This window comes from Somniosus microcephalus, chromosome 7 (genome assembly GCF_052327205.1).
Source record: "Somniosus microcephalus isolate GS21.2 chromosome 7, FLI_Smic_1.0, whole genome shotgun sequence".
Taxonomy (NCBI): Eukaryota; Metazoa; Chordata; class Chondrichthyes; order Squaliformes; family Somniosidae; genus Somniosus; species Somniosus microcephalus.
Window position 1 is genome coordinate 259790279 of NC_140993.1, and position 26484 is coordinate 259816762.

The 26484-nt window shown below is 44.3% G+C and overlaps 1 protein-coding gene across 4 annotated transcripts in view; it reads right to left on the reverse strand.

Annotated features, from left to right (window-relative positions):
* znf407 (zinc finger protein 407) overlaps positions 1-26484 on the reverse strand; it is a 659746-nt gene that overhangs the window by 104458 nt on the left and 528804 nt on the right. For 2 of the 4 annotated variants that reach the window (XM_085993654.1, XM_085993653.1), the window contains one exon: positions 2879-5449. The exons of the other annotated variants lie outside the window; for them this stretch is intronic. In XM_085993654.1, the coding sequence (XP_085849780.1) occupies positions 4077-5449 (1373 nt within the window). In that variant the 3' untranslated portion in view covers positions 2879-4076. Of the gene's footprint in view, positions 1-2878; positions 5450-26484 lie in introns of those variants that run through there. 4 annotated transcript variants of the gene reach the window in all.

The following is a 26484-nucleotide window of genomic DNA, read 5'->3' on the forward strand; positions in this document are numbered from 1 at the left end:
ACGTCCAAAAGTGCTTTACAGCCAATGAAATACTTTTGAAGTGTAGTCACTGTTGTAATTTAGGAAACGCGGCAGCCAATTTGCGCACAGCAAGCTCCCACAAACAGCAATGTGATAATGTCCAGATAATCTGTTTTTAGTGATGTTGATTGAGGGATAAAGACTGGCCAGGACACCGGGGAGAACTCCCTTGCTCTTCTTCCAGATAGTGTCATGGGATCTTTTATGTCCACTTGGTTTAACGCCTCATCCGAAAGACGGAGACTGTCCAGATACTGTCAAGATGTGGGACAACCCACGAGGTTGACCAGCGGCAACTATTCCCTTGCTTGACGCCTGAAAACGTTATACATCCACCTGAGAGAGCAGACGGGCCCTCGGTTTAATGACTCATCTGAAAGACGGCACTACCGACAGTGCAGCACTCCCTCAGCACTGCACTGGAGTGTCAGCCTAGATTTTTGTGCTTAAGTCTCTTGGAGTGGGCCTTGAACCCACAACCCTCTGACTCGGAGGCGAGAGTGCTGCCCACTGAGCCACGGGAGAGAGAGAATGTGAACTGGAAAAGGGGAGAGGGGGGCATTCAAGTGTGAACTAGCAAGGGAGAACAAGCAAATCAGGAAAATGAGAGAATGAACCAGAAGAGGACAGGAGAGAGAGAACTGGAAGAGGGGAAGAAAGAGAAAGAAAGAAACAGAAGGAGGGCTGAGAAGCAAGGGAAGGAGGAGAGAGGAGGAGAGTGGGAAGGCGTACTAGTATCACGGATCTTTAGTTCGACTAGTGCAAAGTCTAGAGAACTGCTGAATTCAATTGCTTTTGCTTATCTTTATTGCCAAGGATGACATGCTGCATGAGTGACCTGCAAGCAAAATTAGGCATAAAAATAGATCATTTTGCTTCACAGCGTCATAGTTGTGCTCTAAAAATAGTTGGTGTGTCCAGCCATGAAGGTGCACTTGTAGATTTTGCATGTGGAACAGGGATGGGAATAGAGATCATTGGTGCAGAGTAAAAAGAAAGCAAGAACTAACTTTTCTACAGTGCCTTGCATGACCTCAGGACATCCCAAAGTGCTTCACAGCCAAATGAAATACTTTTGAAGTGTCGTCACTGTTGTGATGTAGGAAACGGGGTAGACAATTTGCACACAGCAAAATCCCACAAACAGCAATGTGACAAATGACCAGATCATCTTTTTTAGCGATTTTGGTCGAGGGATAACTAATGACCAGGACCTCCGCTGCTCTTCTTCGAAATAGTGTCGTGGGACCTTTTACGTCCACCTGAGAGGGCAGATGGGGGGTCTTGGCTTAACGTCCCATCTGAAAGATGGCATCTCTGACAATGCAGCAAACATCCTCAGTACTGGCACTGGGAGTGTCGGCCTGGATTTCTGTGCTCAAGCCTCTGGCATACAGCCTGAGCACAGTAAGGGTAAGCTATGAAGGAGTGCCGCACACACAAAGAAACAACTTTGAAGGGTCAAGGGGAGGAGTAAGCATGCTGGTTAGTTCATTGAACATCTCCCGGAACTGCGGTGGAGTTCCAGGCAGTCAAAGACACGGCACCGAAAGAGACAGCCACCTTCACAAAGTGAGTACTCGTGACTTCAGGGGTCTCCTGTCGCCAACCCCAAAGAGTCCATCCCTGCTGCTTTGCAGTTCAGTCAGAAATGATGTGCAGGTCTGATTGAGAAAAGTTTGCTGCACTTCCCGCTATCCCAGTTATTCCACTTCCTCCAGTGCTACCTTTGCCCTTTTTAAGCAGAGGCAGGTAGTATCCACAAAATTTCAATATTTAAAATTACCCTCCCACCCCTCCAAAGTCATGAAATCTGGTGTATCCTGACACAAATGTGAGTGTTGCTGTATAAATATTCAGATTCAGACTTGGAACCATACATCGAGTTCCTCAGAGAGGGGCAACTCCACAGCTCCGATCATAATCTACATTCCTGATTAAAAAATAAATCTTTAAAAATGTGACTAGGCAACAGCTGTGCAGTCATAAACTTCATTGAATAAAAACTCTAGCAAAGTATATTCAGGTAAGACCATTGTCGAGCTCTATTAAAGCACAAGAATAAGGAACAATTTGAACGATGTTACATGACACGATGACCATCAAGTGAGCACGGTTTCAACTGCAGCAGCAAAAAGAAGACGACAGCAGACAACCTGATCGTTACTTAAAAAGAAACTCTCCTGATCGATTCAGTTTTCCTTCACATCTATTCACGAATCCAAAAATTAAACCGGCACATCTTCCTCCACTGACTATGTGGCACACGGATTCACGATCACCTTTGTGCCTCCCTGCATCATTCCCAGCACCTGGAGTTCAACAGACGTAGCCGGCCGATAGAGTCCCAGCCTCGAGAGTATGGGACCAGCGCGGCAGCTGCAGTCCAACATGGATGATGCAGCTGGTGGCTTCATATATTGGTCACTATACCCCTTTACTGAGGGATCACATTCCCACATCGTTCCGATTTTGACTCTCCGTAGAGGGTGCAATTAATATTTCTGCAACAGAATGAAAAGCCAAGGATGTTAAGTGGACATACAAAAACAAGTAGATCTGAACCTATTAAAATTGTTAAGAATGTATAAAATAATATTTATATGCATTTGACAGATTTAGTAGTGTATTGGCTGCTGCTCTGTGTGTAAAACACATCATATAATTATATTGTTATTCACTAATTGTACATTAAAACAGGGCTTATTTTCATAATTGGTAAACATATGAATCACTTAGAATACTGGGTCCCAGCCAAGCGCCTAATTCTCTTTTTTTTTTAAAAAGTTAAGTCAGTTTTGTTTAATTATTTGTAGGCTTGAAAATGCAAGTGAAATCTATGAATTATAGAGCTGTCTTTTTTTTTTACCAGATCGATTTATTGGTACAAGCGGTTAACAAAAGAAAAACAGAAACTTTTTTTTTTAAAGCCATGTTAACGATTGTCAAACATAAAATCGTACATTATCATATTACCTTGCATTTGTCATACAGTTAAACAGACCACCTGAGCAGGGTATAGCTTCTCTTTTTGAATCTCAAATTATGTCACCTTCTGGTATTCCCCCATCCAAATAAAAAACCAAAGCAAATGAAAACAGCAACAAGTTCAATGCATTCTTCTGAATTTGTAAGTCTGGGGGGAAATCAGCATTTGAACAATGAAAATAAATAGCTAACTACATCTAGCATTTCATGGTGGTTGACTATGCGCAACTTGCCTGAATTCATTTGTTTATTCTCTGTTGATAGAACCTAAAACAAAGTTGGGAAAAATGCACGGAATACAATTTCCCCCTCTCTGTTCTCCCACCCCTTTCCAAGTCTTCTGTTATCTGGCTGGGTTTCACACTTCATTCCCTGCCATTGCCAAAGAAGGTAATTAAAGAAATATGCGACAATCTATGCTTCCAGCTTTGTACCAGACTTCTGACGCAATTCAGATGCAGGACCCTCAGTCTTTAGTGCTCAAGTCAGGAAACAAATATAAATGTACTGAGTCGCCCAATTAAATGATCTCTCGAATCTATTTCCTCCCCCACCTTTTGGTCCCCCTGCATCCTGCACCACTCCCTGAGACTGAGGTGACCCCCTCTAAAGACTTCTGCTAAGACTGTTCTTGAGCTTGTGTCAATGTTCCCCTACCCGCACGCTCCCCCCGCCCCCCACATTTAGCGACACAGCTGAGATGAGCAATTCTGTGCACAGGAAATCATAGGGGTATACACCAACGCACAGACCAACCTACAACTCCATCATGCTGCCTTCAGTCATCTTATAAATGGATGCATCCAATTAACTAATGGGCAGCAGACTTTTTAACATTCCTTTGTTCCAGTAGAGTCATTATGATCAGTTATCTCTCACTCAATTAGATAGTGGTATTATACTCCCAATCATTGCTTCATAGCCAATCAGATTCCCAATCACTGACTTACTAGCAGACACATGGAATGCATGTGCCGTACCGAGCGTGTTATGCCTTCAATAGTACATCTGATGGAATGTCAGCCACCACATCTTTTAATAGAGCTTCCTACCCTACTAATGGCAAGTCATGCTTCTTGGATTCCACCAATTTCCATTTCTTGCTCTTCTTCAGTTGACAGCTCAGTCATAACTATCTCTGACCTGCCCTCAGTGTAACACTCTGACAATGCAATCGTTGTCACTGGATGACCGAGCGACGGCACGTCCTCACTAATCAGTTCCATTACACCGTGTGGGTAAACTTCAGTCACTGTCCTGGAGTGGTCACCGTTCACCATGCTGTGTGGTAATTCTGTCACAATAACATGAGTTGCTTCTTCAGACATATGACCAGTGGCCTCTTGAACCATGGCTTGGGCTATTTCCTCCGAGACAATTATCTGCGATATTCCACCAGAGGAGTCGACCAGGCGCACCGGATGTCCGTTAGTAGTTATAGTTTGCTCTTCGCTTTCTTGCATTATGATCTGGGAAGCCCCCTCAACCATGTGTGCGGTCCCTTCCTCAGTAACTATGACCTGAGTGATGCCGTCTTTCCCAATATGGCTCGTTGTCCTCACATTGCACATGGTGAACTGCAGCACCTCCTGTACCATGTCACTGAAAGCAACTTGAGATCCCGCATGTACCGCGGTTACAGACGCTGGCTGCTCAATGTCTGACACCATCCCCACAGCCTCTGCGGCTTCATGGTCAGCATGTACTTTGTGGAATATCTGCATCGCTCCGCACATTGACTCACTTGGGACCGAAGTGACCTCCTCGATGGCAGAGTTCACTGAGTAAATCCCCTCTTGGTTGGGCTCACTACTTTCCTGCTCAGCAGATCTTGCCTCTACTGCACCCAATGCCGTGACGGCACACAGGAGTGCATCCAGCGCTGTAGGTGTATCTGCCGTGTGCACTGTCGATTCCTCTTGCGTCACCACTTGCTCGATTATGTGATTTGAATTAGCGAGGGTTTCCATGGCAACGGCCGTTTCTGTAACGTCCCCTTCTTCGACTGGGCTCTCAACCACGACCACCTGGGTGGCCCCTGATCTTAGCCGTCTCGCGAGAATCTGCCCGGGCACCATGCCGCCCATGTGGGCAGTGCTCTGAGTTGTGGCTATAAGCTGCCCATCTTCTGTGATGTGCACCACTTCCGCCACCTGAGCCATTTGGCCTGCCATAGCCAGAGTCTGAAGAGTCGCTGCTGCAGTGGCTTCTACAGAGGCATCGATGGAGATGCCCTCCCCATAGCCGTCTTGATACCCTTGAATTATAATAACTTGCCCGATGGACTCGGTTGGTTCCTGCTGCTCAATGCAGCCATCGAGTGTGTCACCTGTGACTTCAGAAGAATCTACGCTTTGAGGCGTGTTAAATGGGACAGCCGTTTCTATAAACTGTGCTCCTTGGCCCTTCAGTCGACATTCATATGCCTTGCATACGATCCCTGAAATTTAGGGAAAAATAGAAATATCAGTTATGCTTGAAGAAATTGAAAAGAAAAAATTCTACTGATCTGAGTATGTATTGCCACTACGATTAATATAGATTTTTGATGTAGACATTGATATAATACCTTAAAAAGCTGTCCCAGAAATTACTTTCTATCCGCCAGCAATGCACAACATATGGAACTTGAAGATCTGTTTTTACTTTATCATTACGAAGCTCACAAGAAAGGATATATAACGTCTTTAACTACAGCATCAGCTGTGGCTCAGTGAGTGAGTAGCACTCTCGCTTCTGAGTCAGAAGGTGTTGACTTCAAGTCCCACTGACCTGGGCACATAATCTAGGCCGACAGTCCCAGTGCAGTACTGAGGTGCCGTCATTCGGATGAGATGTTAATCCAAGGCCCCATCTGCTCTCTCAGGCGGACATAAAAGATCCCAAGACGCACGTCAAACCTCACTCCTGGCTTTCACAATGTAAATAGTTGTCTCCAGGTCCTACCACCACCTCAAACAATCTATTCACTTGTATTGTTGATAGCAATGTCCTTAATAACTTTAAAGACCTGAATGAGATCCCCTCTCAGTCGATGCCCTCCAGTAACTACAAATCCAAGGTACAAAGTCCAGCTCCATAATTCAATGCACATAGTATGACGGTCACTCTGGTTGCTCTTCTCTGTATATTTGGACAGTTTTTTTATTCTTGGCCTCACTTTAAAATATTTCATAATCATTCTCAAAGGCTTGTACTTGATACTGAAAAAAATTGTCTATACTTATGGGCATTATAATTCCAAACCTATATTTGGACAGATGATAATATCTATCAGAAAAGAGTGAACAGGCTGGGGCTCTTTTCTCTAGAAAAGGGAAGGCTGAGGGGTGACCTGATCGAGGTCTTTCAGATTATGAAAGGGGTTTGATAGGGTAGACGTAGAGAAGATGCTTCCACTTGTGGGCGAGACCAAAACTAGGGACCATCAATATAAGACAGTCACTAATAAATCCAACAGGGAATTCAGGAGAAACGTCTTTACTCAGAGAGTGGTGAGAATGTGGAACTCGCTACCACAGGGAGTGGTTGAGGCGAATAGCATAGATGCATTTAAGGGGAAGCTAGATGAGGGAGAAAAGAATGGAAGGATATGCTGATAGGGTGAGATGGAGTAGGGTGGGAGGAGGCTCATGCGGAGCATAAACACCGGCATGGACCAGTTGGGCCGAACGGCTTGTTTCGGTGCTGCACACTCTACGTAATTGAACTGCCAAAAGCAGTAGCTGTTGCCAAACAGTTGGACGAAGCCAGGCAGCGTCTGCCTCCTGAAGCAACAATTTTAAAGTTGTAATAAAGGTACTGTAACTTTAGGAATGACGGCTGTTGAGAACTTTGAGAAGTGCTGGAAAAGGTCACTGGTGTGTGTGCTTTTTTTTCTCAATTAAGTGGGTCATATTGCATCATTACCTACACACAGTTTCTGTAAAGTGTGTGTGGCTCATTGCCCATGGTGTTCACATCATGCCAGGGTCCACAGCTGGATATCGATGTGAGGTCCACAGCTGATTTGCAAACCTACTTCCCAGACCACCACCAATGCAAACATACAGCTTTCTAAATGTGAAAAGAAAAGCTAAAAAACATCATAAGGGCGTAATAATTTCTTTCCATGCCAAATTGTAAAAGTTGAAACCTTTTGCATTGTTTCTTCAATTACTTCAAAACTTCTCAGGAAACGATGTGCTTGAACCATTGCTTTTACTTGTAATACTGGCCAAAGACAACAAAATAAACATAGTTCATGGGATCGAATTCCGAGGCCAGCCATCATTATTTATCCCCCTTGATTTTTCTCCCATAACGAAGGCATAATGATGGCTGGACTACAAAAAGAAAGACAGACTTGCATTTATATAGCGCCTTTCACGACCACCGGACATCTCAAAGCGCTTTACTGCCAATGACGTACTTTTTGAAGTGGAGTCACTGTTGTAATGTGGAAAACGCGGCAGCCAATTTGTGCACAGCAAGCTCCCACAAACAGCAATGTGATAATGACCAGATAATCTGTTTTTGTTATGTTGGTTGAGGGATAAATATTGGCCCAGGACACCGGGGATAACTCCCTTGCTCTTCTTCAAAATAGTGCCATGGGATCTTTTACGTCCACCTGAGAGAGCAGACGGGGCCTCGGTTTAACGTCTCATCCGAAAGATGGCACCTCCGACAGTGCAGCACTCCCTCAGCACTGCACTGGAGTGTCAGCCTAGCTTTATGTGCTCAAGTCCCTGGAGTGGGACTTGAACCCACAACCTTCTGACTCAGAGGCGAGTGTGCTACCCACTGAGCCACAGCTGACACTACAATTCACTATAGTTCTATAGGTACTGCCAGTCCGGTGGCACCTTGTTCAAATGGTCAGACCATGGATCAAACAGGGACCTTCCTGATACGTATGGCTTAATTCCACAGCAGTTGCCGTATACATGTACAAAAAGCCACTGCAGGGGCAGAACAGTCTAAAAAACAAAAATGTAACCAACAACAACTTGCATTTATATAGCGCCTTGAACGTAGCAAAATGTCCCAAGGCGCTTCACAGGAGCGTTAGCAAACAAAATCTGACACCGAGCCACATAGGGAGATATTAGGGAAGAAGGGGTAGTTTTTAAGGATGTCTTAAAGGAGGTGAGAGAGGTAGAGACTCGGAGAGGAAATCCCAGAGCTTAGGGCTGAGGCAGCTGAAGGCGCGGCCGCCAGTGGTGAAGCAAAGAAATTCAGGGATGTGCAAGAGGTCAGAATTGGAGGAGCGCAGAGATCTCGGAACGTTGTAGGGCTGGAGGATGTTACAAAACAGGGAGGAGTGAGGCCACGGAGGGATTAGAAAACAAGGATGAGAATTTTAAAATCGAGGCATTGCCGGACCGGGAGCCAATGATCGTTATTGAGGTGAAAAATGGTAGATTACATTGGAGATTTTTCAGTAGAGAACCTGATCATCTACCGGAACGTCAGCATAAACAGTGCTATTCCTCGGGCGGGGTTTCTATCAATCTTCTACCAATGCTATAGCGGGTGATCAGGAGAACCCCTGTGGAAAGTTTATCCCCTTTTTCGTAAGACTCTCCCAGTATCTCAGCTGGTTAAGGGAGTGAGTCATACCAAGGAAGTCCCAGATGCTATCCTTTGAGCTGATTTGGCTGCTCTTAGTCAGGTAGCGGTATGGGCACTACCATTAGGCTAAGTGAGGGACGGGAAGGTCAGCCAAGCTGATCCTCATCGTTATCCAGCAACCCCTGCTGCTGTTGCAATGTAGGAAGCACAGCAGCCGATTTGCATACAGCACAGTCCCACAAACACCATGTACAGTAATCTGTTTCAGTGATATTGGTTGAGTGATAAATATTGACCAGGACACCGGGGAGAATTCCCCTGCTCTTCTTCAAAATAGTGCCGTGGGGTCTTTTACGTCCACCTGAGAGGGCAGACGGGGTCTCAGTTTAACATCTCATCCGAAAGACGGCACCTCCGACAGTGCAGCACCTCCTCAGTACTGCACTGGTTGTTTCAGACTAGATTTTGTGCTCATGTCTCTGGCGCGGGACTTGAACCCACAACCTTCTGATTCAGAGGCAAGAGTGCTATTCACTGAGCCACAGCTGATACAGCTGGAAGAGTTTGGACATGAGGTGAAAATAGGATCAGGTTTGCCAGCAGTGATCCAGTAATCGAATATCGAATCAATGGTCAGTATCATAAGAACATAAGAAATAGGAGCAGGAGTAGGCCATTTGGCCCTTCAAGCCTGCTCCGCCATTCAATAAGATCATGGCTGATCTTCTACCTCATTTTCACTTTCCTGCACTATCCCCATATCCCTCGATTCTCTTAATATCCAAAAATCTATTGATCTCTGTCTTGAATATACTCAACGACTGAGCCTCCACAGCCCTCTGGGGCAGAGAATTCCAATGATTCACCACCCTCTGAGTGAAGAAATTTCTCCTCATCTCAGTCCTAAATGGCCGACCGCTTATTCTAAGACTGTGACCCCTGGTTCTAGACTCCCCAGCCAGGGGAAACATCCTCCCTGCATCTACCCTGTCAAGCCCTGTAAGAATTTTGTATGTTTCAATGAGATCACCCCTCATTCTTCTAAACTCTAGAGAATATAGGCCTAGTCTACTCAATCTCTCCTCATAGAACAATCCCCCCATCCCAGGAACCAGTCTGGTGAACCTTCGTTGCACTCCCTCTATGGCAAGTATATCCTTCCTTAGGTAAGGAGATCAGAACTGTACACAATACTCCAGGTGTGGTCTCACCAGGGCCCTATATAATTGCAGTAAGACATCTTTACTCATATACTAGCAAGGCTCACACACAAAGAATGGTCACTTGGGCTGGAGAGCGCCCTATTCTCACAGAACCAAATTCCAGCAAGGAGTTAACACCTTTGGCAGAGGGAGGGATTGGCGGAGAAAGGAGGAAAAACGGAATTATCTCATCTTAACTGACATTCATCTTTGCGATTTTCTTGGTTGGGAGCGGTGGCGGGGGGGGTGGCAGTGGTGGAAGGGTTTGTAAGTGTCACTCAGATAATCCTGCAGTGGAAAGATGGGAGGAGTATTAATGACCGTATTGAAGGAGTTGCTCATTGGCAACATCAGTGTACCCCTCCCCCCCCACCTTGAACTAGGAAAATAATGTGGCTGCAAATGACAAAAGGAATTTTTTTGTTCTTGATCTGCACTCTAAAAGTTAATCCTTCACAATGGATTATGTGACCTTAAATCTTGTCATTCAAATATTGTGAATAACTATTCAAAGTAATAGCTTACAGTTAAAAATCTCATAGCCTATAATCACATGTTCACTATGGATCTTTTAAGAGTCTGTACATCTCCATTCAGCATGCCACGATTTAATATAAAGTCCCTAGGGTGTGGAAATATCTGGTGAATCTCTTTCATTGCAGGTAATTACGGCACCCAACCTGCTGCTTAATCTATTCTGAATTCAGAGGTGGGTTAAGTCACTTCCCTGACCATTAAACCAAGATGCTCGTGTAAATACTGCCGTCACTAAGGGGGCGATGAAGCTTAACTGCATCGGGATCTTAACCTTTGCACTGCACATGACTCTAGCTTTTCCATCTCAGTTCATAAATGTGATTGCAGGTCCATCTCTTGATTCTGCAATTTAATAACTTGGAGTGCTGTCAGTACTGCTTTGAAAAATGGCTCCTATAAAATGTAATGACCTCAATCAGATTGCAAAGATTCACCCACTGAAGATTCTTTCATTTCAATCTAAATGAATTAATGTTGAGCTATGCAAAAGTTCAAGTGGCATTACAACTAATGTAACTCGCTAGTGTAACTGCAATTCAAAAAGGAGTTTTTGGCCCGTGATAAACTGGAATTATACAATATAATATGATCAAGGTTTATTCTTTGTGAAGTGCCATTCAGCTGGACCAGTGAGGGGACTTGACACATTATGACAAAAATACACGCGCGGTAGGGGGTTACTCGAAATAGGGTGTTTAAGCAATGGGACATTACAAGTGTTTTGTCAGCTGTTTATGATCTTGGGTTTATATTGATGTGAGTTGGCTCTGGAACTGCTTTTCAATGATTGAACAATGGCTTGTGGAAGAGGACTGCTCACATGCCATCATAATGCTAATCAATGCACAGCATTTATGAAACCTGTTAAAATAAATATGCCTGAAAATGAATAATACAAGGGGAGAAAGAGCGTGATATTACTCTGCCTGAAAATATACCACTGCCAATGGATAAATATCTGAAAAGGAAACATTTGCGGGGCGATGGGGAGTGGGACTAATTAGAGAGCTCTTTCAAAGAGCTGGCAGAGGCATGGGTCGAATGGCCTCCTTCGGTGCTGGGTGTTTCTGCAACACACACCCACATTATTTAGGGTGGGCAAGACTGTTTCTGCACTGGCTCAGGGACTGTTGCTTTTTCTTCCAAAATTAATTTTTGAACTCCTGCATCACGTGGAAGTGGTGCCCGGGAGTGAGGAACCACTTTGCAAACACATCAGAGAGTTCAAAACAAGGAACCATGGGCTCAATCGACAAACACAGTAAAATTACACTGCCACAAAAAAGAGCTATTGCATACTGCTGACAAATGTCCTTTACATCCCTACGTAATCCAACATTCTAACTAACAGCAAAGCACAGTCATGTTAGATTAATACTCAGTAATCACACAGAACAAAATTCCTTACTCCATATCACTTGGAAACTCTTGAGGGCTAACGTCACAAGGCAGGTTTTTTTTTAAGTGGTTACAGTGGTCAATTTCCTGTTTGGGTAGCAAGTTCCATGGTTGATTTCTGCAATAAACTAGTTGGGACTTTTGTGAGACACCCCCTCCTCCTCCCACCATCAAAGGGGATGGGGAAACACAACCTCTAGTTCTTTCATCTCTCGATTTCCACCACATCCCCAAAGGATTTACAAAACAAAATTACACATTTCAATCTCTTTCGTCTTTTTGATTTTTTTAACTGTAAACACAGCCTACTGAAGAAGTTTCACCATAGTAACAGTAGTAAAAAAAACACTCGTACTGCCAGCCCCAATATGGTATTTTCTGCGCACTGCATAGAATGATACAGCACAGAAGGAGGCCATTCGGCCCATCGTGCCTGCTCTTTGAAAGAGCTATCCAATTAGTCCCACACCCCCCTGCTCTTTCCCCAGAGCCCTGCAAAATGTTCCTTGTTAAGTAGAGATCCAATTCCCTTTTGAGCGTTACTAATGAATCTGCTTCCACCGCCCTTTCAGGCAGTGCCTTCCAGATCATAACAACTCGCTGCGTAAAAAATATTCTCATCTCCCCTCTGGCTTTTTTTCGCCAATTATTTTAAATCTGTGTCCTCTGGTTACCGACTCTCCTGCCAGTAGAAGCAGTTTCTCTTTATTTACTCCATTAAAACCCCTCATAATTTTAAGGCCATATGATCTAAATGGGTTGATCATAGAACTCAATAGTCAGCTGGGCGTGTAGAACAATCAATGTTCCAGAAAATGATGTATTTATCAACTGTGAGACTCCAGTGGTCACCGGTGTATGACATTGTAGGACGCCAGTTTCGTGTCATTCACCAGTAGACCAGTAAAACACATCGAGGCGACTTCAACAACTTCATCTCATCTGTGTCAGGCAATTTGTTGAAAGCTTAGCTTGGGCGCAAGAAACTTGTAATAAAAATTCATGGGAGTTTGCTGAAGAAACAAGACTGATGGCAGACGAAAGGTCACCCTGCATCTGTGCTAGAGGTCAAGGGGCCGATTCTAATGCCGCATCGGGCTCTTTATTTCATGTATCACCCAAGCAGATAAAAATTTGTGCTGATGCAACTGGTCTCATCCGGCAACAATTTTTTTTTTATTATTATGTTTAGAAACATCCCGAGTGTTAATGTAAAACTTGTGGCGTGATTCCTTCAGCTAGCTTTCATATGGTCCACAGAATGCTGAGCCTCAGCAAAATCAGCAATGTGGCATTAACCCTCAGAGACCCAAGTGTCCTCTGCAGGTTGCAGAATATAAACAAGTGCGCCGCAAACGTTAAAAAAAAACTACAGAAAATGATTGAAGAAAAGAGACTGAGAATATAATGACAAGCGCACACTATAAATACTGTGGGGATGGTGTGAAATTGGCCTTTCCTAATCTTATATACTCATAAATCGGAGCAAAACTAGCTGGCCAATTCCTACTGAAGGTTCAGGAAATTGGTGAATGTTTCAAGAGAGAAAAGTTATGGCACCTTCTAAGTCTTGGTTAGTTACATAGAATTACATCGAACGTACAGCACAGAAACAGGCCATTCGGCCCAACTGGTCGATGCCGGTGTTTCTGCTCCCCACCAGCCTCCTCCCACTCCTTTTCATCTCACCCCATCAGCATAACCTTCTAATCCTTTCTCCCTCATGTGTTTATCCAGCTTCCCCTTAAATGCATCTATACTATTCGCCTCAACCACTCCCTGTGGTAGCGAGTCCCACATTCTCACCACTCTCCGGGTAGAGAAGTTCCTCCTGAACTCCCTATTGGATTTACTGGTGACCAATGTTCCCGTTAAGCTGTGCCGCTGCAGCCGGCTCACCGGCTTTTGAATGGAATAAACGCTCATGCGCGGAAATCTGAACGGGCGGCGCAGCCTGTTAAAGGGGCCGCGCACCCAAAAAGAAATTAGAGGGAACATTGCCGATGACCATCTTATATTAACAGCTCCTAAGAGGAAATAAACCAGAGGAGGTAAGTCAAAGGCAACTGCAACCCACCGGGGATAGCAGTGTTTCATACAGCATTTGCAAAAGTTTAAAAATTAGTTTAAAAGTGTGCAGTGTTCTTCCCTCCCCGCCCCTCGCTGCCCCAACTGCCTTGACCTAGCCACAACATAGTTGCCCAAAGGAACGTAGCAACAGACAGCAAGAGACTATCCACTGGTTTGGGAAAAAAAAGGTAAACATTTTCAAGAACAAAAAAAAATTGTGGGCAAGTTGCTCTTTAACACCCCTCCAGCAACTTGACAGAGTCGAGTGGAAAGCGATCCAAGAGTGGAACCCTTGCCTGGCTTCTCAGCTGGGATATTGCACAGCGATAACAAAATACTGTACATGGAAAAATTAAAAGGGAGTAAAAAAAATGTTTAGCTGTAAATCACAATCACCCCAGTGTAGTGAACATTTGTAAATCACAATAACCCCAGTGCAGTGAACATTGGGCAAATCCCAAGGGCAAGATCTACATTCACAGGGCGTATATCCAAAGACGTAGTAGTATGACTAGCTGGGTAGGGGCCTTAAACAAAGATGGCCAAGACAATTTTTTTAAAAAAGCAAAACAATGTTTGACAGAAGGCTTGCAAGCAGTCATATATTTATGAGTGAAAATAAATTATTCTTGCAAAACCAACACAGCATTCATGGCAAAAACAGATGCCACAGAGGCTGTAAAAATGTGACCAAGCAGCACCCCTCTCCCCACTGATGCAAGCTTCATTAAATGGGAATTTAATCGCCATGGACATAGGTTTTACATAGAGACATATAATGAGTCATGCTGCCTTAAAGTCGACATTGGTAAGCCAGTCTCTCCTGTAGCTTAACCTATACCTGTAAGGTAGATATCAGTAAGCAATCTCTCTAACCCTAAGCAGCCTATAATGTATCAATTTTTGACAGTCCTATACAATCCTGGCTGAGAACCAACAAAACTCTATACACAGAAAATGCTGGAAATACTCAGCAGGTCAGGCAGCAGCTGTGGAGAGAGAAACAGAGTTAACGTTTCAGATCGACCTGAAACGTTGGACAGGATTTTCATTGGGCCATGGAGGCGGGATTGGAGGCGTCTGGGGGGTTAAAATCCCGAAATCGGGGGTCCTGACACCATCCCGCCCCCATGCCAGTTTCAAAGGAGGCGGGTACCCGCCCCGCACTGGGACCCGCCTCCCCGAGGCAGGAAGGGGATTAGTGCCAGTTAACTGCCTGTTAACAGGTAGTTAACAGGCAGTTTTTAGCCTAATCCCTATTTTTAAGGTTGAAGTGTGGGATTCCCGACGGCTCCAAACCGTGCCAAGTTAGAGGCGGCGGACCGTCGGGATGAAGGGCTTGGAGGGTTCGAGATGTCCGGTGTTCAGGTGAGTGATTGGTGCATGAGTGCAGAAGTAAGTGTGTTTGGTGTGTGTAAAGTGTTTAAAGAAGTTTTACATTCCTTTACTTACTTTTACAGCCTTCCTTCCTTCAGGTCTCGGGAGTCCCTCATCTCACCGGCACAGAAAGCAGAATGGCTGCGCGCTGTCAAAAATTGCAGCATTCAGCTTTCTGTTCCGGGGAGATCTCTAAATCATCCTGACAGGAAGGAATTAACTTGGAGTACAAATTGTCAGTGTTTGACAGCTTCAAACAGCTGTGAAACGCTGATATTTCATCTGTCAAAAGGTCTTGACAGATGAAATTTCAATCTGTGATGTCACCCGTTGCCGGGTGGCCCTTAATTGGCCTGCTGAGCCCGCTGGGTGGGCTCAACAAGGTCAATCAAGTCAAAATTGCGTGGGTTGGCCACAACTCGATGGAGGCGGGACTACAACCCTGAAAGTTGTAGTCCCGCCTCCAACCCAACTCCTCAATGAAAATCCAGCCCGTTAACTCTGTGTTTCTCTCTCCACAGATGCTGCCTGACCTGCTGAGTATTTCCAGCATTTTCTCTTTTTATTTCAGATTTCCAGCATCTGCAGTATTTTGCTTTTGTACAACTCTATACACATCTGGCAAGCAGACTGATGTGTCCGCCAAATTTGAACTTGTTGCAGAGTGTGTACAGGAGCATTGTCACCGTTACCAGCCTACTCACAATATGATTGCTAATAAATTATATTCATTTTGCTATCAGTGGTTAAGAGGCAATGGAGGTACAGAACTTTGAACCCTGAGCCCAGAATTCACTCTGCAAAAGGTACCAGTCACAGCCAGTTACTTTACACATTAATTGAAGTGACAAGGTTTAGATTTGCTAGCATAACTGAATCAGAAGACCAATGGGATCCCCATACAAAGTTTTCCATTTAAAAAAAAATTGGTCAGTGCTAATCCTTTTGTCCAATCACCTGGAATTTCACCACTACTGCAGATGATATCATGGTTAATAATTATTTGGGCTGCAACACCCATCCGCAACAACAGTGTTTAACTATTTCCCGACCAAGATGAAACAGGTCCCAGAACTTTCTGCACTTTGCACAACATCCCATTGCTTGAAGGGTTTGTCTGCGGGACATTAATACAAGACAAGACACTATAATTGCACACCTACTTTCCAGAGCAACTTCATCATCTGAATCATTGTTATTCTGGACAACGGTTTTTAGAGCTCTCCAGTTCCAAATCTACACTTTTATAGGAATAGTTAAAACTGAAGACGACAAAGTGAGAATCAAGGTCCAAAAGGAACATGGGAAACTTTGTTGTGTAATCTTAATGGAGTGTAAATCTATACTGAGGAATGGAAAACTGCACCCTGTCCCAATCAATGTTTTCAATTTCAAAAGAAGATGCTGACATAATCACCCTTACCCCACCTGAAAAAAACCCAGCTCAAGAAAGATAAAAAAGACTTGTATTTAAAGCACTTATCAGCCAATGAAGTACTTTTGAAGCGTAGTTACTGTAAATGTAGGTAATGCGACAGCCATTTTGCGCACATCAAGGTCCCACAAACAGCAATGTGATCATGACCAGATAATCTGTTTTTGTGATGTTGATTGAGGGGATAACTATTGGCCGGGACACCAAGGAGAAATCCCCATCTCTTCTTCAAAATAGTGCCATGGGATCTTTATATCCACCCGAGGGGGCAGACGGGGCTTCGGTTTACCGTCTCATCCAAAAGACGGCACCTCCGACACTGCAGTACTCCCTCAGAAAAATGGTTGATTGTAACAATATTACCTCACTTGACCATGTTTTGAGGCTTCATACAGGTTATGGAAGGACCTCAGTGTGCTTGATCCTGAATCTGACCTCTGTCTCAAACAATGTAATTTATTTGGCGCTCTTTTAATTTTTTTTTTTTTCTGCCACCTTGGGTCCATAAAACAATTTAAATTGAAGGAAAAATGAATTATCTGTGTATAGCAGAAGTACATCAACAGGAACACCCAATTATGAGCAGAACATTTCCTTTAAACAAACATTGCATATTACATGGAAATATTGCGATTAAATAAATGTTCCTTTCAAATAAATAGCATGTTAATTAACCAACACGCAGTGTATTATAAATATAGATTTTATTTTAATACTTTGTGTACACTGAGAGATTTTATTCAGTTTTGTTCAAATTGGAAGTCAGAATATATTTTGAAGATTCAGAATATATGTATATAGAAGATTGAAGGGCAATCTAATTGAGATGTTTAAGATGATTAAAGGAGTTAATAGGGTAGAGGGAAGCTATTTTCTCTGGCGGGGGAGTCCAGAACAAGGGGGCATAAACTTAAAATTAGAGCCAGGCCGTTCAGGGGCGATGTCAGGAAGCACTTCTTCACACAAAGGGGAGTGGAAATCTGGAACTCTCTCTTTCCCCCAAAAAGCTGTTGAGGCTGGGGGTCAATTGAAAATGTCAAAACTGAGATTGATAAGTTTTGTTAGACAAGAGTATTAAGGGTTACAGAACCAAGGCGGGTAAATGGAGTGAATATACAGATCAGCCATCTTCTAATTCAATAGCAGAACAGGCTCGAGGGGCTGAATGGCCTACTCCTGTTCCTATTTTGGATAAAATGGAATCTTGGTGTACCTAGGCCTGTAGGGTTAATTACGGGCAACAATTATCATAAAACAACATTTTTATTATTCATCTCAGGTCCTCTTCAGTATTGAGATTTCACCTGTTGCAGGATTGTGAGATCAAAATGATTAATCTTACAATGTAGTTTATACATTTTGCTGTACAGTACAGTGTTTCATAGAATCACACTGTACGGAAAGAGACCATTCAGCCCATCGTGCCTGTACTGGCTCTTTGAAAGAGCTGTCCAATTAGTCCCACTCCCATGCTTTTTCCCCAAAGTCCTACAAATTTCTCCCCTTCAGGTATTTATCCAATTCTCCACTGAAAGTTACTATTGAATCTGCTTCCACCACCCTTTCAGGCAGTGCATTCCAGAGCATAACAACTCGCTGCAGAAAAAAAAGTCTCCTCATCTCCCCTCTGGCTCTTTTGGCAATTACCTCAAATCTGTGTCCTCTGGTAACTGCCCCTCCCGTCAGTGGAAACAGTTTCTCCCTATTTACTCTATCCAAACCCTTTAAAATTTTGAACACCTCTCTTACATCTCCCCTTAACCCACTCTGTTCGAAGGAGAACAATTCCAGTTTCTCCAGTCTCTGAAGTCCTTCAGAACTGAAGTCCTTCATCCCTGGCACCATTCTAGTAAATCTCCTCTGCACCCTCCCCAAGGCCTCGAGAGATCAAGAATGATTTGTAGTACATGATGTATCATTTAATTTCTGTGTACGGAATGTACATTTCATGGTGCTTTCTTTTTATTTTGCAGTCTGTTCTAAAAGCTTCCCTTCCACCTCACCACCACTGTATGAACGAATTTCCTCTGAACCTTTTTCTGCATGGCTTTTTTCCATATGGGGGGGGGGGGGGGGGGGGAGAACTGCTCTGTCTGGTCACTACAAGCAGTGAAATCGTAAATAAATTGGAATTTGCGATCAGCGGCAAAGTGACGCCGATCGCCGCTGACTGCGAAGAAAGCTGCCCACAAAGATCTCACGATCTCTGTGGTGACCATTTTAGCTTTCTCGACCTTAATTTGATTGTAGCGCTGACAAAAGGGGATCTCCAGCATACAGCAGCAGTGATGCCATCGAGCTTTCTAATCAGCCAATCACTTTGAAGAATTCGCACAGCAAACCAGGAAATAAAAAACTTTAAAAAAAAATTACAGAGAGCAAAATAAAGATTGGGATATACACATGGGGTTAAGGTAGAAGCTGAAATATCATAAACAAACTTAAAAAATATTTTTTTTTTTATTATGATAAAAAATCACGGTTTTTAAAATAATGTAGAAATTTGACACTCCACAAATATAAAATTATTTTTCAGGGCCGGAACGGTTGTTCAGAAGTCAATACGCCGTTAAAACCCTAGTTACGTCTCTTTCAACAAGACTGAATTTTTTATGGGGTGCTTAACAGCGATATTAGAGCATAAAAGGGGGCGTCTTCGTCAGTTCAAGTGGTTTCACTGATGGCCGGCTCTTGGGAGTTCCACAGTGCAGCCTGTGGCAGAGCAGGGCATGACTAACCGGTTGTGGTGGTTGGTGGTCAATCATCACAGCCCCAGGACATTGCTGCGGGAGTTCCTCAGAGCAGTGTTCTAAGCCCAACAATCTTCAGCTGCTTCATCAATGACCTTTCCTCCATCATAAGGTCAGAAATGGGGATGTTCGCTGATGACTGCACAGTGTTCAGTGCCATTCGCAACTCCTCAGATAATGAAGCAGTCTATGCTCGCATGCAACAAGACCTGGATGACATTCAGGCTTGGGCTGATAAGTGGCAAGTAACAGTCGCGCCACACATCTCACTCTGTTCAGGGAGCCAGATCAGAAAATGAGCAGAGTGAGACTCAGACCTACGGTTGCGGCAATGAATGATGGCGCTCGTGCCGCTGGGCAATGCGACTCCGATGGTACCGTCAATCAAGAGAGAACGGCCCGAGAAGATTCCGAACATCAGCAAACCCTGAAACCAAACTAATGCCAGATGTTTGTTGGCCTGAACAATGTATTGCGCTACATTTTTTGACTGCCCGTTGTAGAACCCATCTGAATTTTATCCTATTAAAATTAGTGTTACGAAATCGGGTGGGTTCTATAATGAGTAGACAATACACTGCACCAGATTACCAGCTGGTGAAGGTGAAAGGTACCACCATTCTCTCTAGTTATTGAAAGAAATGGATGTATAACTTTCGGTATCTGTTGAACAGGTGGTACATTTAATATGGCAGAGGTTGTAGGATGTGGGCACAATGATAGCAAAGATGATAATGAAACAGGAGCTGCTGACAGAGCATCTGAGACTCCTACTATGGTAACTATAGTCCCTACCCCCTGCCTCATGCAGGTTGCAATGATATACAGTACATATTGCCACTGGTGGTACTGAAATGTAAGATATGCACCTTGTGACTGTATTAAAGTATTTATATATTTACAATTAGTGCTCCTCAGCTTTTACTCAGTTAGAATAAAGTACTTTGAATTCTGGCACTATTTAGAAGCTGTACAGTAAATGAGCAGCACACAAACATAGGGTAAACATTAACTGTAAGATTTTAATTATCAGCTACGCAGTTCGAATACAGTACTAACAGCTGCTGTTAGCCAAATAATGGCAGATGCTCATATATATTTAAAGGGAAGTCTCTAGGCTGCATCTGCAATTTTTCCCCCTCAAAAAAATGTATGTTTTGCAACTTAATAAGCTGTCTGCCCATTTTGCATTATTTAAATTTCCGAAATTACTTTCATGAGCTCTTTGTGTCACACCCAATTCACACTGTTTCTCAAGAAGCAGCGCCATAAATTGTACACAGTAGTCTGATAGCCACATAGTGATAGATGCTATTAGTCAAAGCATTTGTGTGTGCACAGTATTTAATACATAGTAATGTCTTAATAAGAGAGCGAGATACATACAAACCGAATATTGTGTGTGGACATTCCTGCCACAAAGATATGTATTTTTGAGGAGGGACGGAGAGAGGGAAGGAGGGAGAGAGGGAGGGAGGGAAGAGGAAAAAGAGGAGGAGAGGGAAGAGGAAGAGAAGGGGGAAGAGGAGGAGGAAGAGCAAGAGGAGGAGTAGGATGAGGTAGAGGTGGTGGAGGGGGAGGAGGGGAAGAGGAAGTGAGAGAGGAGAAGGAAGAGGAGGAGGAGGAGAAGGAACAACAAGAGGAAGAGGAGGAGTAGGATGAGGTAGAGGTGGTGGAGGGGGAGGAGGGGAAGAGGAAGTGAGAGAGGAGGAGGAGGAGGAGGAGGAGGAACAACAAGAGGAAGAGGAGGAGTAGGATGAGGTAGTGATGGTGGAGGGGGAGGAGGGGAAGTGAAGGAGGAGGAGGAGATGGAAGAGATGGAGGAGAAAGAGGAAGCTGACTTGTTCTCTCACACTATATGTGAACTCAGAAGGAAAAGCGGAAAACACGACAGTAAAATGCACATATTATTATGATGCTCCCAGTTAATAAAGCAGAGCATTGATCAGGATCAAAAGTGATCAGAGTTTGTACCAGGGCGAGTCATTCATTCATTTTTTTTCCTTTAGAAAGGACCATTTTTTTCCATCATCAGTAAAGTTAATCGTTACTAATGAGACTTCACTACATAACGTCATCATCTCTTCTGCCATCATCTTTTCAGGATCAGTTGCTTTCATCAGAAAACTTCCTCCTGCCAAGATTTTTTTTTTTGCCAGGGTATCAAATCCTTCTATTTTCTCCTCAGCGACCCTCGGTCATTCATCACCAAGTCAGTAAAGGGCCAGCGATGATGCGGAGGCACATCATAATGTGATTCCGAGCGGTCGGCTGATTCTCCTTGCCGCCTCCCCCACTAGGGAAAGCAGGTGGGGCCACTTAGTCCACAATAGTGCAACTGAGATCAACAACTCACTGGTGGCGGGGCGGGGGGGGGGGGGTGCAGTCAAACGCGTGACTCCCACCGATGTGGGCGGGGCAGGAAGCTGATGATCCTACCTAGTGCACCATTCCCCCAAAACCAAATCGTTGGGACATAAGACTTCATAAATGGTAAAGCAGTGATACATTTAAAAAAAAAGACATGTGTAAAATGAGCTGATCGGAAGAAAATGTAATGAAGACACACTGTTTCTTAATTCATTATTCAAATATTTTCAGTGACACTGACAGCAATGTTTGAAAATTAATTTTCATCAGGCACATTTGCTGTGAAATGCAATTAGTATAAAATACTTTCCCCCATGCAAATTGCAAGGAGTTTTTTCCTTTTCGCTCCTGATAATTCACGATGAGCACAAATCTTTGCTGCGTTTGCCTACATAACAAGAAGTCACTGCATTTCAAAGTATTTTACCGTAGGTTAAGTGTTCTGAGGTGCGATATAATTGTAAGCTATCCATAATAGGTTCAATTTCCATCCTGTATCTCTATTCACCTGAAATATTTTGAATCCCTGCCTATTGTCCCATAAAACGCTGACATTTTCAGAAATACATATTACTTATCATTCATACCAACACCAGGAGAGTTATCGACTGTATGTGGGATGCAAAATTTCTTCAACTAACATGAGATAACAACCTGCCCAGAACTATTTTTCCACCAGCCATCGGCAGCTGTAAACTAATCGAAGAAACAGCTGTGGGTGGCACTCAGCACTAGCGAGCGCCAACTGTAACCATAGTAACTCACGCCTAATCACTGCCCAACTTCACAGTGATTCACTCGGTGCAAGTAAAGAGTCCAGCACACCAGCCAAAGTTTCCCCAACTGAATTGTAAGTTTACATTTTTAACAAAATATCATGAAAATGGAACACTAAAAGGGTGAAATTATGAGGGCAGCTTGCGTAGACTAGGCTTGTATTCCCTTGAGTACAGAAGATTAAGGGGTTCTCTAATTGAGGAGTTTAAGATGATTAAAGGAGTCGATAGGGTAGACAGAGAGAAATTATTTCCTCTGGTGGGGGGAGTCCAGAACAAGTGGGAGTAACCTTAAAATGAGAGCTAGGCTGTTCAGTGGTGATGTCAGGAAGCAGTTCTTCACACAAAATCTGGAACTCTCTCCCTCAAATTGTCCTGGCCAATACTTATCCCTCACCCAACATAACAAAATAAAAACAGATTATCTGGTCATTATCACATTGCTGTTTGTGGGAGCTTGCTGTGCGCAAGTTGGCTGCCGCGTTTCCTACATTACAACAGTGACTCCACTTCAAAAGTACTTCATTGGCTGTAAAGCGCTTTGAGGCGGCCGGTGGTCGCGAAAGGCGCTACAGAAATGCAAGTCTTTCTTTTCTTTCAAAAAGCTGTCGAGGCTGGGGGTTAATTGAAAATTTCAAAACTGATATTTTTTATGCAAGGGCATAAAGGTTAGGGAACCAAGGTGGGGAGATGGAGTTAAGAATCAGATCAGCCATGATCTAATTGAATGGCGGAACAGGCTCGAGGGGCTGAATGGCCTGTTCTGATATTCCTAACGTGTATATTGGTTACATAGCGTAATGTATAGGAATATGTTGAATATACTTATTCCACTCACGGAGGAGAAATGGTTGGCTCATGGACATCAAAGCAGTCTCCTTTACACATTATATTCAATAACTATCTATGCACAATCCTCCACGTACCATTATCACATTGGAATGACTTTTTGTCACTTTAGACTTATGTTGTGTTTTGAGATGTGAAACAGAAAGAAACAATGGGCATCTACTACAGTGTCCTGTGCAATAATAGGACTCCAATTCTTGATAAACACCAATGTGTCTTCTTACCTGAGCATTTCTATACTCTAATACATAATAAATACAAATTTCTGCCTTTCTCAACTGGGTTTACAGACTTCCCCTGGGCTGACTGCAAATGACATTTGTAACGACAGTCGAACTAAAAAGAACACAAAATGCAAAAAAATCTGAAATAAAAACAGAAAATGCTGGAAAAGCATAACAGGCTGGTCAGCGTCTGAAAGACAAAGTTAGGTCAACATTTCAGGTGAGACACTTCATCAGAGTGCCTTGGTACAAGGTCACAATCAAAATGGTCATTGCTCCTTTTCTTTCACTTGGTGAATGTCTTGATTTCGGTCTCTTCTGGTTTTTCGTACTTGTAACTAGCCTCAGTCTTAACTGCAATTGATCAACACACCCGTACACGTGCTTTATTTACTAGGGCCACGAATTTAACTGAGGAGGCGGCTTGGAGTTGTGTTGCCAGGTGGGCCGGGTCCGGACCCGCTGCCACTGCAGCTGCTCCCCAATTGTAATTTTAATTTAATTGGCCCCTTAAGTGCAGTGGTGCGCGCTGGCCATTCCAATGACTGGGATCGGGTCTGTTAGTCGCCTCTGATGACATCATTGGTGCAGATGTTTTTAAGGGCCCCATGCAGCCTCAGCCTTTCATTTTCTTGATTCTGCTGGTGTCTGCATGTGCCAAGGCCACAATGAGTGCATCAGAACCTAAGGCTGCTCCACGTTTCAATGATGACTCCCTCCAAGCTCTTGTGGAGGGAGTAAGAGGGCGCAAGGAGATTCTGTTCCCTCCCGATGTCCGGAGGAAACCTCCTCAGCAAACCAAGGCAGCCTGGCTGTACATTGCTGAGGAGGTGAGAGCGCAAGGTCCGTTTGTTCACGCACCTGGGTTCAGTGCAGGAAACGGTTTAATGATCTTCTGCGATCAGCAAAAGTGAGTATCACATCATACTTACCTTCAATCTGCTTCCCTTCTCTTCTCATCACCAGCACTCTGTTTTGTAAGCCTGCTCCTCCACATCCCTCCTTACCCTTACTTCCCTTGCACCCTTACCTATCCATTCTCTCTCTCTGTACTGAATCACCTCACCATTTTACTATGCACCCCTCACACTCGCTCTCACTGTTATGTAATGACAACAACTACCAACGCACAGGGAGCTAGCTTCCTCTTGGCACCTCACTCCATCTTCGTCTCCCTCTAACCTTCTATGTTATGGATTCTTCACAGTCACTCCATCAGTCTCGCTGAAACTCCACTTGTGTCCCTCCTTGCAGGTAAAGATAGCCCACAATAAGAGGGAGAGAGCAAAGACAGGAGGAGGCACACCATCCATCGTTACATCGACAAGTGCTGAGGAGGCTGTGCACGAGATCGTTGGAGGTGGCGAGGAGCTGGAAGTGGGAGACGGAGAGAGGGCATACTAGACAATGCTGGTGACAGAATAGAGTTTCATCCCTCTCATTTAGATTTCATGATTGAGTGCAATGGCATCTGATGTTCATAGAGATTCACTTTGTATCATCTGCAGAAAAGGATGTGTCTGCTACCTAAAAATCAGATGTCTAACTCATGCCTTTATTCTCCCACAGGACCATCGAGTGCCCCCCTCCCCACGATCCGGGAGGAAGACCCAGACATCTCCTCAGAGGAACCTGAAGCCTCTGAGGGACCAGCGTCACTAGGACTCGGCGCACCCAGCACCAGCGCAGCAACGCACACCTCGGTGGGACCTTCGCCACATAGAGTTGTGTTGTCACCTGGTGTATCACAGCTCGCAAGTGAGCATCAGCAGATGGCGGAGGCAGCGACAGCAGTGGCGAGTCCTCGTCGGAGGTCGCAGGGTTCTCCTAGTTATGCTCAGCTGCATGCAGACGCTGTGCCTCTGGGTCCATACTGAGAGAGAGCGATGCTGGAACTCCAGGAACAAGTGCAGGAGTCTCTGACAGGGTTTGCATCCAGGGTAACTGCGAGTGTGGCGAGAATGGAGGAGTCTATCTCTAACATGAGCACTGCCTTTGTGGAGGCAATGGCGCATGAATGCTCCGCCATGGAGAGGGTGGCAACCACCATGGAGGACATAAGTCGCCAGTCTCACGAAAACATGGTGACTCTTCAAAATAGATTGTCTGCTATGGAGGAGAGGTGGGCATCTATAGAGGAGAGACATCAGAGCTTCATGGACGTCCTTGCTATGAGGACTGTCAGTACAGAGACAGGTCCTCATGGACCCCCTGATGTGTAGCAAGGTGCTCTCCAGCCATTTGCTAGCACTGAAGTGGCTGACCCATGAGGGGGATGTTGGTGGCAGGCAACAAGGAAGTGTGGCCTCCTCTTCAAGCGCTCACACGACCATGCTACTGCAGAGCCCTCGGTCAGAGACCCACATTCCACACCCAACTGAAATGGCCATTTCAGCCCCTGCACAGCTGCAGGAAGAGCAGACTGTTACAGAGCCCTCCCAGGCTCCCAAATCCAGAGGACGCCCGCCAAAGGTGTCTAAGCAGGCACAGCATCAAAGTAAGCAAGGTGCCTCTACATCTGCTGAAGCCACAGGGGAAGCACCACGTAGAAGCATGCGCAAGATGAAGATAAAGCACAAATAGTCACAAGGGTAGCCACTTGGGTGTTTTGTTCTGTTGTCTTTTGTTCTGTTTAATATTTGCTTTTGTCATCCTTTTGTGAATGTATTAAACAAAAGTGATGGCAAACAGTTGAAGTTCTGGCCTATGTGTTCTGGGAAATGGAAGTTGCACATTGAGGGTTCAGGCTGACTTGCATTTGTAATGATGATGGTGAAAGTGATAGGAAAGAACCATTTATTGCAGAGATGATGTATGGCGTTTTAGGAAGGTCGTCTACACATTCATAGCCATATGGTAGCCACCTGTGGTTGAAGAGTAAGCTTACGCGAATTTGGCATGGATGAGTGCATCCCTTGCGTGATGGCCAGC